Source organism: Zootoca vivipara, chromosome 10, assembly GCF_963506605.1.
Source record: "Zootoca vivipara chromosome 10, rZooViv1.1, whole genome shotgun sequence".
In the NCBI taxonomy this organism is placed as follows: Eukaryota; Metazoa; Chordata; class Lepidosauria; order Squamata; family Lacertidae; genus Zootoca; species Zootoca vivipara.
The window spans coordinates 36,822,339-36,834,901 of NC_083285.1; the positions used below are offsets into that span (position 1 = coordinate 36,822,339).

The 12,563-nt window shown below is 45.1% G+C and overlaps 1 protein-coding gene across 1 annotated transcript in view; it reads left to right on the plus strand.

Moving 5' to 3' along the window:
- The window catches only part of PLXNC1 (plexin C1), a 63,749-nt gene that overhangs the window by 40,699 nt on the left and 10,487 nt on the right, over positions 1 to 12,563 (plus strand). Inside the window, exons 17-23 of the mRNA XM_060279702.1 lie at positions 4,436 to 4,539; positions 5,230 to 5,277; positions 6,870 to 6,994; positions 8,709 to 8,907; positions 9,617 to 9,763; positions 10,846 to 11,023; positions 11,640 to 11,743. Coding sequence (XP_060135685.1) covers positions 4,436 to 4,539; positions 5,230 to 5,277; positions 6,870 to 6,994; positions 8,709 to 8,907; positions 9,617 to 9,763; positions 10,846 to 11,023; positions 11,640 to 11,743 — 905 coding nt within the window. The remainder of the gene's footprint in view (positions 1 to 4,435; positions 4,540 to 5,229; positions 5,278 to 6,869; positions 6,995 to 8,708; positions 8,908 to 9,616; positions 9,764 to 10,845; positions 11,024 to 11,639; positions 11,744 to 12,563) is intronic.

Consider the following 12,563-nt stretch of genomic DNA (forward strand, 5'->3'; position numbering starts at 1 on the left):
GCTTGTCCGTTGGTCTGCGGGTGTCTAGCCGTCGACAAGCTGACCTCCACCTGCAGGAGGTTCATGAGCCGCCGCCAGAACCTGGAAACAAATTGGCGGCCACGATCCGAAATAACCCTTAAAGGTAATCCATGCAGTCTGAAAATGTGATCAACAAACAGTTTGGCTGTCTCTTCTGCCGAGACTGCCCTGGCACACGGTATAAAGTGACACATTTTGGACATGAGGTCCACCACCACCAACACTGCAGTCTTACCCCTGGACGAAGGCAGATCTGTGATGAAGTCCATGGACACCACTTCCCACGGCCTGTGTGGTGTGGCTAAGGGCTCCAGCAACCCTGGTGGCGCTGCTCTGACCACCTTCGCCCGCTGGCAGGTGGTACAGCCCCTTACATAGTCTCGAACATCTTCCCTCACCCCTGGCCACCAGAAGTGTCTCATGACTAGGTGAGTGGTCTTGTCCCTTCCAAAATGCCCCGCTGTAGGGTTGTCGTGCATCTGCTTGAGGACCGTACGTCGAAGCTGGGTGGTGGGTAGGTACAGCGCACCCTTGTAGAAAAGCAGCCCTCTGCGTTCTGCAAAGTCTTTTGCCTGCTCCCTCCCCCCTCTCAGTTCTCTGAAGATGCGGTTGGCAAATTCATCCGCTGCCGTCAGTGCTGTGAGTTCTGCCTCGCTCACCACTGCTGCTCCGCAGGACCATGCCGACGGGGGGAAAATGTGCCTTGGGGCTGGTGGCGCCTCCTCCTCCATGTACTCTGGCTTGCGGGAGAGGGCATCCGCCCTGACATTCTGCTCTCCTGGGATGTAGTGTATGGAGAAGTTGAAGTTCGAGAAGAACTCCGCCCACCGTATCTGCCGCTGGTTGAGCACCCTGGCAGTTCTCCAGAACTCCAGGTTCTTGTGGTCTGTGCACACCTGGATGGGGTGCTTGGCGCCCACCAGGAAGTGTCTCCAGTGCTGGAACGCCGCGTGGATCGCAAGAAGTTCCCGATCAAAAACTGTGTAGTTTCGCTCGGGCTGGGTCAACTTCCTGGAGAAGAAGGCACAGGGTCTCCACTCTCTGTTGGCGTCCAGTTGCAACAAAATGGCGCCCACAGCCTTATCAGAAGCATCTGTTTCAATGCGTAGGGGCGCGTCCTGAACCACGTGGAACAGGTTCTGGTCTGAGGCGAACACCCTCTTGAGGCTTTCGAACGCTGCTTGCGCCTCTGGTGTCCACCTGAACTTCTGCTTGCCTCTCAGGCAGTCAGTGATGGGAGCCGTAACTCGAGAGAAGTTCTTGATGAACTTCCTGTAGAAGTTGGCAAAGCCTAGTAGGCGTTGGGCATCTTTGCGCGTCCTGGGGCTGTGCCAGTCCAGGATGGTCTGCACCTTGTCCTTGTCCATTGCCAGCCCCTTGTCTGACAGCTTGTAGCCCAGGAAGTCCACCTCCTTGGTGTGAAACTTGCACTTCTCCAGCTTCACATACAGGTGGTTCTCCTTCAGGCGCTGTAACACCTCCCTGACGTCCTGCACGTGCTGCACTGGGTCGTTGGAGTAAATAAGGATGTCATCCAGAAAGACCAAGCATTTCCTGAAGAGTAGGGACCCCAGGACGTGGTGCATGAAGGCCTGGAAGCATGCTGAGCCCCCTTGCAACCCGAAGGGCATCACCAGATATTCAAAAGAGCCCAGAGGCGTGAACATCGTGGTTTTCCACTCATCGCCTTCCCGGATCCTGATCAAGTTGTACGCCCCCCTCAGGTCTAGCTTGGTGAAAATCTTGCCTCTGCGTGCCGCTGTCAGGAGATCATCCACTCTGGGCATGGGGAAAGCCACTGGCTCTGTCACCGAATTCAGCCGTCTAAAATCCACCACAAGACGGCGCTGTTGCGTGTCTTTCTTGTCCACCCAGAAGACCGGGCTGCCCCCTGCTGCCTTGCTTTCTCTGATGAACCCCCGCTTGAGGTTCTTGTCGATAAAAGCGCGCAGATCCTCCAGTTCCTGGTCTGACATGGCGTACAGCTTGGCTGGGGGTATAGTTGCCCCAGGCACCAGGTTGATCTGGCAGTCAAAAGGCCTGTGTGGGGGCAGGTGGTCGGACTCCGCTTCACTGAAGACCTCCTGCAGGTCCCAGTATGGTTTGGGTATCGCCTCACCCCCTTTGACGTGCATGGTGGCCACCGTGGCTATCGGAGGCCCCTCCCCTGGTTGGTGCTGCATGCAATGTTCCAGGCAAAAGTCCGATCCAAAAGTGATGCATCTCTGATGCCAACTTATGGAGGGGTCGTGGCGCGCCAGCCAGCTCATGCCCAAAACGATTGGGGGGTCTGAGATGGTGGTGACGTTGAATGCCAGTGTCTCTGAGTGCCTTCCAACCGTCATTCTCATGGGGGGGGTTTGATGAGTGATGGCCCCTCCCAGCAGCTCTCTGCCGTCAATGGTTGCCACGTGCAGAGGAAAATCCAGCTGCAGAAGCTGGATCTGGTGCTCTTCTGCAAAGTTTCTCGAGAAGAAGTTGGCTGAGGCACCACTGTCAATTAGGGCGAGGACCGTCAATGGATAGCCATTTGGGAGCGTGAGCGTCACTTCTAGAACCACTCCTGCTCTGGGAGGGGTGGGCTGGCTCTGCTCCTCTCTGTGCGGGTGGGTGGGCTGGGGCTGTTGTCTGCTGACTGTGCCTGGCTGCCGCCCCTTGTCTCCTGCAGCCAGGCTTTCCCGTTTCCCTGCTGTGGTGCTGCGTCAGTGGGGGAGGGCACAACCGTTCCCGCCTTTCCTTGCCACTCCCTGCGATGTGGGCAGTCTCTGACGAGATGCTGGGGGGAGTTGCAGAGAAAGCAATTCCCACCCCTTCCCTCCTTGCGTCTTGGCGCCGCTGGGGTTTGAAAAGCCCGCGCGCGCGCGCTATCAATCTGCATGGGTTCCTGGTCCTGACTGGCCCCAGGCGTGGCTTGAAAGGGTTGTTGAGGGAGTGGCTTCTCCTGCGACCGTGGGAACCAAGCCCGCTTTGCGCGCGTTGCTTGCTTGTCGCTCCATCTGGATTCCTGCCTCACCCCCACCGCCAGAGCCGCTTTGCTCAGTTGATCCATATTACTGGGCTTTGGACCTCTCGAGAGCTCATCCTTCACCTCCTCATGCAACCCCAAGTAAAACGCCGCTTGCATTGGGGCAGACTCCAGATCCCACCCCAATCTGTGCACCAGCATGGTGAATTTCGCCCAATACGCGCGAACTGTCATATTTCCTTGGCGTAAATTATGAAGTTCCTCCTTAGTCTGGTCCATATGACTATCGGACGAATACATCGTTTTCAAACCTTCTAGAAATAGTTTGACATTCTTCATGCAAGGATTCCTTGTTGCAATTAACGGTCTTAGCCACTCCCTGGCCGCCCCTGTAAGGTGCTCCACAATAAACGCTACTCTGTGCTCATCATCAGGGAACTCATCGTGGTGCAGCTCAAGAGCATACACAATCTCAGTCTCAAAGCCCTGAAACTCCTTCGGGTCTCCATTGAACTTGCTTACTAGGGTCCCGGCTCTCCTTCCTGGCAGCACTTGGACTTGGGGTGCCCCTCCCGCCTTGTTTTTCTCTGCATCCAGCTTGTTTTGGAGGTCTACCGCCACCGCCCTTAAATGCTGCTCTTTTTCCTGGAGCTCTCTCACCTGTTCCGCAAGTTGTAGCCGGTCGTCCTGGAGCTTCTTAGTCTCCTCTTTAGCTGCCTTCAATTCTCCCTGCGCCTGCAGCGACAGCTGTTGCAGTTCTAGCTGGGCTTGCTCAGCGATCTGCCGCCACTTCTCCGCCTCTGACACGCTCATCCCGGCAACTCCAAAGTAGCCCAAAAATGATTAGGAGGTTGCTGTCACAGTGGCCGGAGTGGACTACTTCAGAGTAACGACGCTACACAGCTCTGCATTTTATTCTTTTATTGGTGCTGCGTATTTACAGTGCTCAAGTCATTGCTATTTACACGGAGCGATGTTGTCAGTCGGTTTCAGAACCTCCTAATGGCTTTTGGCGCGTCTTTCTCCAACACAAAAGCTTTGGCAGACCCATCCTCTTGCCCCTCCTCTTCCTGCGTAATTCTGGAGTTGGGGGGATGGGTCTTCCCCCCTTACTTGCCCCTTCCTGTCCCACCTGGGACCCTGGCTCCTCTACCTTGCCTGAGCCTCGGACACGACTTCCTGCTTCCCCACTGGAATCGGAACTCTCCCTGCTTTCCCCTTTGCTCGGGGACGGGCTTGAACTCAGGAGGGGAGGGACTTCGCGATATCCCCTGTCCCTCACAATATGCAATCAACATTTCCCATTGCATTAAAAATAAGTACAGAGATAAATGTATACTGTGAAAACTGTCTCATGATAGCTACTTTCCAGTATCGTTTTGAAAGCTGTAATTAAGATAATGTTATATTACAAAAACCAGCACTCCAGGGGATCTTTGTTTCTTGCAGGCTTCGTAGAGCTGCAGATGGAAAAATTGGATGTGGTTGATAGTTTTGGAACAATCCCCTTCCTTGACTACAAACACTTTCTTATTCGAACTTCCTTCCCAGAGGTAAACGACTGCTTACGGTATATATTTGTTATAAACCTTTTGCAGTAATTGAAATCACCCAAGTTGTAAATGTGTCATGGCTTTGCATACAGTTAAATGACCTTTATAATAAAAGGGCAGTGCTTAGACAGAATAAACCTTGCTGATTTTAAGACTTGTGGTTTGGTTATGTTTTTGTTGCTGTTGAGCTTTTGTGGGATTTTTTGGGTTGAACTCAGCTAACTCGGTGTGCTAGTGGAGGCCAGCACAAAGACTTGCACTAGTGCAATGGGACTTTCCTCTCATCTCCCCATGTGCCCCCACACCTTCCCAAAATCCACTCTGAAGGGTTAGGAGAACCCCAGAACAGTACACAGGAGCAGGGAAGAGAGGGCAGATGCCATTCATCAAAGTATTTTCAGGGAATGTTGTTTTGCTGCCAGGTTACCTCAGGTGCTGTGACATTCTACTAAAAAGTTCACCAAAGTTGACTTCAACCCAGAAAACTATTCCGTGAATCCAGCTTGCTTATAAAAATATGGGGCAGTTTATGCAAAGGTTTTCCTGTGAAAAATCATTTGGTTATTGTGTACATGAAGCTTCACCATATGGGCCAATCCAAACCACTGCTTTTTGAATGCTTTATCTGTTTTGCAATCTTTTGTTTTGCAATCTTCTGTCAACATCATAGTCGCCAATCTGTTATTTTAGGCCGGAGGCACATCGTTTATCTTGATTGAAGACTCCAGTGAACCCCTTGTAAGTGTTTTACATATAATTTTAGTTCTCTTACAAAAGAGGCAACTGGTTTAACAGAAATGAAAACTGAGTACAGTCATACCTCGACAACCGAACGCTTCGATTTCCGAAGGTTCCGACTTCCGAAGTCGACAACCCCCGGAAGTATTTTCTCCCCACGCGCCTGGCGTGCGCGTCCTGTGCCTGCGCCAAAGCGGCATGCGCCAAAGCGGCACTTTGACATCCGAAAACCTCAACTTACGAAGACAGCTGCGGAACGGATCGTCTTCGTAAGTTGAGGTACCACTGTGGTAAGATTCTTTTACTGTTTCTAGTGCATGTCTTTTCTCATTTTTTGCTGTATCTTGCTTTGAATTCCTATACAGATAATGCAACAGATAACTTTTATAAATAAGAACAACAAATCTAATGCTGTAACTAATTTCCATACAGAGATGTGCACAATTCACAGGATGTGTGTATTATTTTCATAAGCATGGCAGGTGGCAAGCTATATTTTACTGGCAGCCTTGTGCCCAACATTGCTTGGGAATTGTAAGAATCTGTCAACATGAGGAACGCTACCCCTCCCCAGATCCATTCTCAAATACGTTCACAGGCAGAACTAATGTTTAATTAGGGTTTTAAACCACTAATTAAACATGTATCAAGGAGAGGGGTGGAGGAAGTTATCCTTGTGCCTCTTTCCTCCTACCAAGACCAGGAGTGCCTTTCCCCCAGGACTGCACTCTCAGGGGGCAGCCAGGTTGAAAGGAAGGTTTTTCCCACACTTCTTACCTGCCTGTCCCCTGACAGCCATAGATTGGATCACTCTGAGCCACCCAACTAATAGTGATCCATGACTGTCTGAACTCGAGTTGATGCTCAGGTCCTTCCAAATAGGCCCAATTTGCCTCGGGACAAAACCGAATCCCCTGCACAGCCTTCGTAGTAGGCTACCTGCTCTGAGCTAAATAAAAAAAAATTTCCTTCAGTAGCACCTTAAAGACCAACTAAGTTTATATTTTGGTATGAGCTTTCGTGTGCATGCACACTTCTTCAGATACACTAGAAACAGAAGTGTCAGACCCTATATATATACAGAGGGTGGTGGGGGTGGGTGGGAATGGGTGATGGGCTGATGGGAGTGGTAAACCTGTAGATGGCTGTTAATGGCTGCTGATGGCTCTGAGCTGTTATTGATAGGAATACTTATAAATCCTTGCTATACGGGGAGTTAATGAAGTTTGAAATCCTCACGCTCTTCTTTTTCAGAGAACCAAAAATACAGTGAATCTTAAAAACCTGCTAACAGGGATGGTGAAGCTGTGGCCCTCCAGATGTTGTTGGACTACAAATTCCATCTCCCTGAGCACTGATCATGCCCGTTGGAGCTGATGGGAGTTGGCATCCAACATCCTTTGGAGAGAGACAACCCATCCCTGACCTAGCAGTTCCCAGCAGTGGTTGGTTAAAACAATATTACCTTGCCTGCCTCAACATCTTTTTTGTATTCAACTTTTTTTTGTATTTGATGCTTGCAGCTATAATTTAAAATAAAACTAACAACATATTAAAAGCAAAGAAACAGACATACAATTCATGTATTTCAGAGCAGAAATCCTGAGCAGAAGGATGAAAGCATTACAGCATTGTACGCCTTAATTTGTAACAAGCATTTTCTTGTTACTCTGATTCACACGCTTGAAAAACAGAAAACCTTCTCTGTAAAAGACAGGTATGCTACAGAACTTCGATTCTTCAAGTTGTAGAAACACTGAAAGAACAACCTGCACATATAGAAATGTTGTTTCTGTTGACTTTGATCCCTCACACTGCTCCAAAAAAAAATCTCATTAGTCAAACTTCTAGAAAGAAAATGTAGGTGGTAAGCAATGAAGTTTTGGTTCAGAGTACTTATTGAAATTAATGGAGCTGCCTTAGTCATGTTCATTAAGTTCAGTGAATCTACTCTGAATAAAACTTGGTTGAATACAACCTGTATCTGATCCTTACAGAGGTACTTTCACTGTTGGGTCTGTATAATTACTTTGAAATAGAAAGAAACATATTGGAATCTTAATAAGAGTTCAGTAACTTAGAATATTGATACAGAATATGCAGACCAAATTGCAGTAAGATAAGGCACTGTTCTGTGGAATGAAATTAACATATTCATTGGTGTTAGTTATTCTGTTTTGCGAATACTAATAACATTCTGGGCTTTATTGGATTAAACGACTTGGAAGATTGACTGGATGGAATAGCTAGAAACCAAAACTGGGGAAGGTTAGAACAATGCTAATACAAAGGGACACCCAGTAAGATAATTAACTCACTTCTCTCCAACCCTTGCATTTGTGGGCTTGGGGTGTTCTGAGAGTTGAAGTGACAGGCCAAGTTAAGGATTCATCTCCACTGAAGTGAAATTCCAGGTATTGAAGATAGCTGGAGGTTGCTTTTTTTAGCTGCATAATTTACACAAGTATGTAATGTAAATTATTACATTTATCTCATAGGAGCTTCCAACAATCATTTTCCTTCACTTGAAATAATACAAAAAGTTTGCAGCACAGTGTTTAATGGTCTAGATGAGCCTTTCCCAACCTTGGGTCTGCAGATATTGTTGAAATACAACTCCCATCATCCCTAGCTAGCAGGACCAGTGATCAGGGATGATGGGAGTTGTAGTCCAACAATATCTGCAGACCCAAGGTTGGGAAAGGCTGGTCTAGAAAATAACTACAGTGTTCCTGCCATGTGTCCTTTTCTTTGGTTACCTGTAGAGTGATGGACAGAGTTTAAAACTCTGGCATTTTGGTTCTTAGGTCTATGGACAGTACAAGTCTTGGTTTAATTTGAGACCTACTTCTGGAGCTTTGTCATGTGGACTGTTTGTACTCACTGCCTTAAGTCAACAAGCAATCATGCATTTGTATCCTCCATTTTATTGTTCTCCAGGTTTTCTTAGTAGTTCTCCTATTTTATTTTATTTTATTCTGGAAGTGCTGGTATTTCATTCAACTTTATGTGGCAGCTGCCAGGATGAGTGTGGCAGCATATAAATCGAGGTAGTATTTCTATTACTTAGGTAATGATGTCGGTAGAATTACATACAGTGGTGCCTCGCTTAACGAATGCCCTGCTTAACGAAATTTCCGCGTAACGAAAGGTTTTTTCGAGCGGAGGTTGCCTCGCTAGACGAATTCGTTTTATGAAAAATTTGTCTAGTGAATCGCGGTTTCCCATAGGAATGCATTGAAATTCAATTAATGCGTTCCTATGGGAAAAAAAATAAAATTCAATGCATTCCCATGGGATTCGCTAGACGAATTTTTTGTTATAAGACCCGTGGAACGAATTATATTCGTCCAGCGAGGCACCACTGTATTAGCTTATATTCAAGTTCTTCCTCTTTTTGTCATTAAATTTATTATTCTCTTTATAAACAGATGCTTGTTTGCATCTTTCTTGACGATCGCACTACAAACAAACCTAGTCTACTTAACCCATATTCTAGAGGTCTTGACAAGGGATTTGATGGAACAGTCTAGCAATATACAACCAAAGCTAATGCTAAGGCGTACAGAGTCGGTGGTAGAAAAACTGCTGACAAACTGGATGTCTGTTTGCCTCTCTGGTTTTCTTCGGGCAAGTATTGTATCTTTTCATTATACTTGCTTGTTTTCATGCAGAAGGAACCACTTGTGATGTGCATGTACAGCAGCTTTCTTGCCTAGCAGTTTGTTCAGTACTTAGTAACATGCATGCACTCGAAGAGTCCCCTTCAGTTCAGTGGAATACGTTTGCATGAACAGGTTTTATTTTGAATCATTAAATGGGAACCCCACATTTGAGCACCCATAAATATTTGGGGTAAAAGATGAGTAGGAAAATGAGCTGTTTAGACTGAGAAAGAAGCAGCCTTTCCAGGTTCATCTGTGGCATCTACCATTTCAAACATTGCTTCATATTTTTTTAGAGACGCCACATGCATAGGCAGAAACGTGAAACATAGAGGTAGAACATATTTTGTGACAATTGCACATGTGTCTCTTCCACTAAATGTATGCATAACTGTATCATGCAGCTAGCTGCTGCTTCCCATTACACATACATGATATGTAGATGTGAAGAAATAGATGAGCATGCAATCTATATGTGGGGTTCATATCTTTCCTTGCATGGAAATACATATTATTTGCAGCAGACTTTAAGCAGGGGAAGTGATTAAATATGGGCAAATTAGATCACAGTTTTTCCAGTTGTTTCCCCTGTTTAACAGATAAATTGTAATGCACAGGAATGCAAAGAAAGAGGGTATAAGTTAAATAACATTGTGTGTCATTATGTTTCTTAGGAGACATTTGGGGATCTATTCTATATGCTTGTGACAACCCTAAATCAAAGGATAAACAGGGGCCCTGTGGACGTAATAACCTGCAAGGCCTTGAACACACTAAATGAAGACTGGTTACTGTGGCAAGTAACTGAATTCAATACAGTGGTATGTCTTGTTAATTGTGTGTTCAGGAAATGAAACCAACAAGTCTTGTATGGTAGGAACTATATGACTAAACAGGGGTGGAATTCTAGATCAAGAAGTGGTCTCACATATGTAGCCTACGGTCGAATTGTGGTTCTTCATAGACTGACATTCATAACAGATTCTAGTGTTATGAGGGAGAGAAAAAATGCCAGATTGCTTTCTCCATACAGTCTATAATTTGTGAGATAGGTCACTTAGTTTTTAGAGATGGATGATCTTGAGGTTGAGAGATACTGGGTGCAGTTAAGCTAATACACTCTCACCTCGCCTTTCCCAGTGTGGTTGCAAGATCAGAAGCACCCGCTTCTGTTTCCAAGTATCCATAGTTTATCTTATTATGTGAACCATGGCAAATTGTAGCTTAATCTATTGTTTGTCCAAACCAAGGATAAAATGGTGATTTCTGATCCTAGCTTATTTGGATAGGCCATAGCTAAAAACACCAGTTCAAATAAATAAAAAACTAATTTATTTATCTGGAAGCAGATATTTACAATTTCATGCCTGCATCAGAAGAGGAGATAAGAGGTGGTTATTTCATACATGAAAATTATGCTTTATTATGAATAGATCAGGTTACTGACTTGCCCAAGTCCACTCAGCATGCTTTTGGGTATGAAACTGAACTTTGCTGTCTGTGGTCCAAACTTAGCACACTAGCTCAGTTGGGACTGAGTAACTGTGAAGTGTGAAAACAAGTTTTTGAAAGGTCTATATTAATTTCCTCTGACATAATACAAGATTTGCTAACACAGATTATAATGATTTGCATACAAGTGATTTACATATGACTGCTTGAACATTAAGATAATCTTTGGAGGCCCTGCTCCAAGCGAAGTGAGTCAGGTGGCTGTCAAGGAGAGAGATTTTTCAGTGGTGGCACTTCGGCTATGAAATAGGCTCTCCAGAAAGACTTCCTTGGCACCAGCTATAAGGTCTTTTCAGTGGCAGGTGGTTATCTTTTTATTCACCAAGGGTTTTTATGTGCTTTAAATCTGGGTTGTAAATTATAGTGTGTTTAAACATTTGTTCTCTTTCAGGAATTAAATGTTGTCTTTGAAAATATCCCACAAAGTGAGTGTGAAGGCGCTTTTCAGACAATTCAAGTTAATGTCCTGGATTGTGACACCATAGGGCAAGCCAAAGAGAAGATCTTGCAAGTCTTTCTGAACAAGAATGGCTCTCTATATGGTCTTCAGCTCAATGAAATGGCCTTGGGTAAGGCATTGCCACTGCCCTATATTTGATATAACTTTATAATCAGGCATTTATTTTCCTTTGTTTACTCTTAGAGCATAATTTAATAATGGGTTTTTGAAAAACCACAAATGACGATTTCTCTGCTCTTAACAGATGAGACCCACAAATTACTGTACTATGAATTCATTAAAACCAATCTGTTTTAACTAAACAAATTCTGTCATTTGTGGATTACAGTTAGCTTATGTAATATGTAGCAACCTACTGAGGACCGGGCAAATTAAATGCTTGGCAAGCACAGTATCTCAGTCTGTGTTGTTGCAGTATTAGCCGAAGCAGAATGATCCATTGGGAATAACCAGTACAGCACTGGTAGTAGTGATCCACCTCAATAGCTGTTCTCAAAACCCTATTGTGATACAGAAGCTGATGTGGCCATGAAGGAATGGAATATGGTTTCAAATGGTGCACAAACCCAGCCTCATCAATGCAAGTACTTTTAGCATCTTGACCTCTTATGAGAATTTTAACAGAATGGCAAAATATGATAGGGTTGCCTCGCAAGCCACTAGTAGCATCTTAAAATCTAAGCACAGAATATGTTTGAATTGCAACTGTTTTAATTGTTTGGCAGCTCTTCAGTCAGGTGCACAAACAACCGAACTTTTGGACATAGATAGTTCCTCTGAGATTCTGGAAAATGGAATTACCAAGCTGAACACCATACGACATTATGCGGTAAGAACAAAAATCCTTAATAATTTGAAGATCTCTCTTTTGTAAGGACAATCTGGGATAGTCCAGTCGGTAGGGCATGAGCTCTTGATCTCAGGGTCATGGGTTCAAGACCCATGTTGGACAAAAGATTCCCGCATTGCAGGGAATTGGATTAGATAACCCTTGTTGTCCCTTCTAACTGTAAGATTCTATGAACTTCCATGATCTTCTCAAATACTGTATCTAATAGTTGTCATATGGTCCAGCTGAAAGACTGGACCAGGATTCTCTTGCTAATGCTATCACTTGCTTGATGTGGGTCTACAAGAAGTCACTTAAGCTGCAGTCCTGTACATTCTTTCCTGGGAGTAAATCTCATAGTACTTGTGAGACACAGGATCGCACTGTTAGCCAAACTACATTTCCATGCACATTTGGTTGAAAAAGCATTAGTTCTGAGTGTTTATAAACAGTAAATTCATAGAGAGAAAAATGAAACCTTTTTCATGCCAAACATAAATGTCATTGACCAGTCAAAAGTTAAGCTTTTTAAAGTTTGTTCCTAAACCGTTTCCAGCGTAATCAAAGGGACTTAATTGGTCACAACCAAGTTACTGAAATGGTTTCAATTGTATGTGCAGCACAAGTCCCACCAAGTTCAAAATTCTTAGTTATAGCTGCTCTTAGTTGGATTGGGGTCACTAGAATTAACTGGGTATAAGGCAGAACTTTGTGTTACCGTGTTCTTTCCTACTGTGGTTTGGGGAAGGAGATCAGTGCTGGAGCATCTGCTTAGCATGCAGAAGGTACCAAGTTCAGTCCCTGAATTACCAAGATAGGG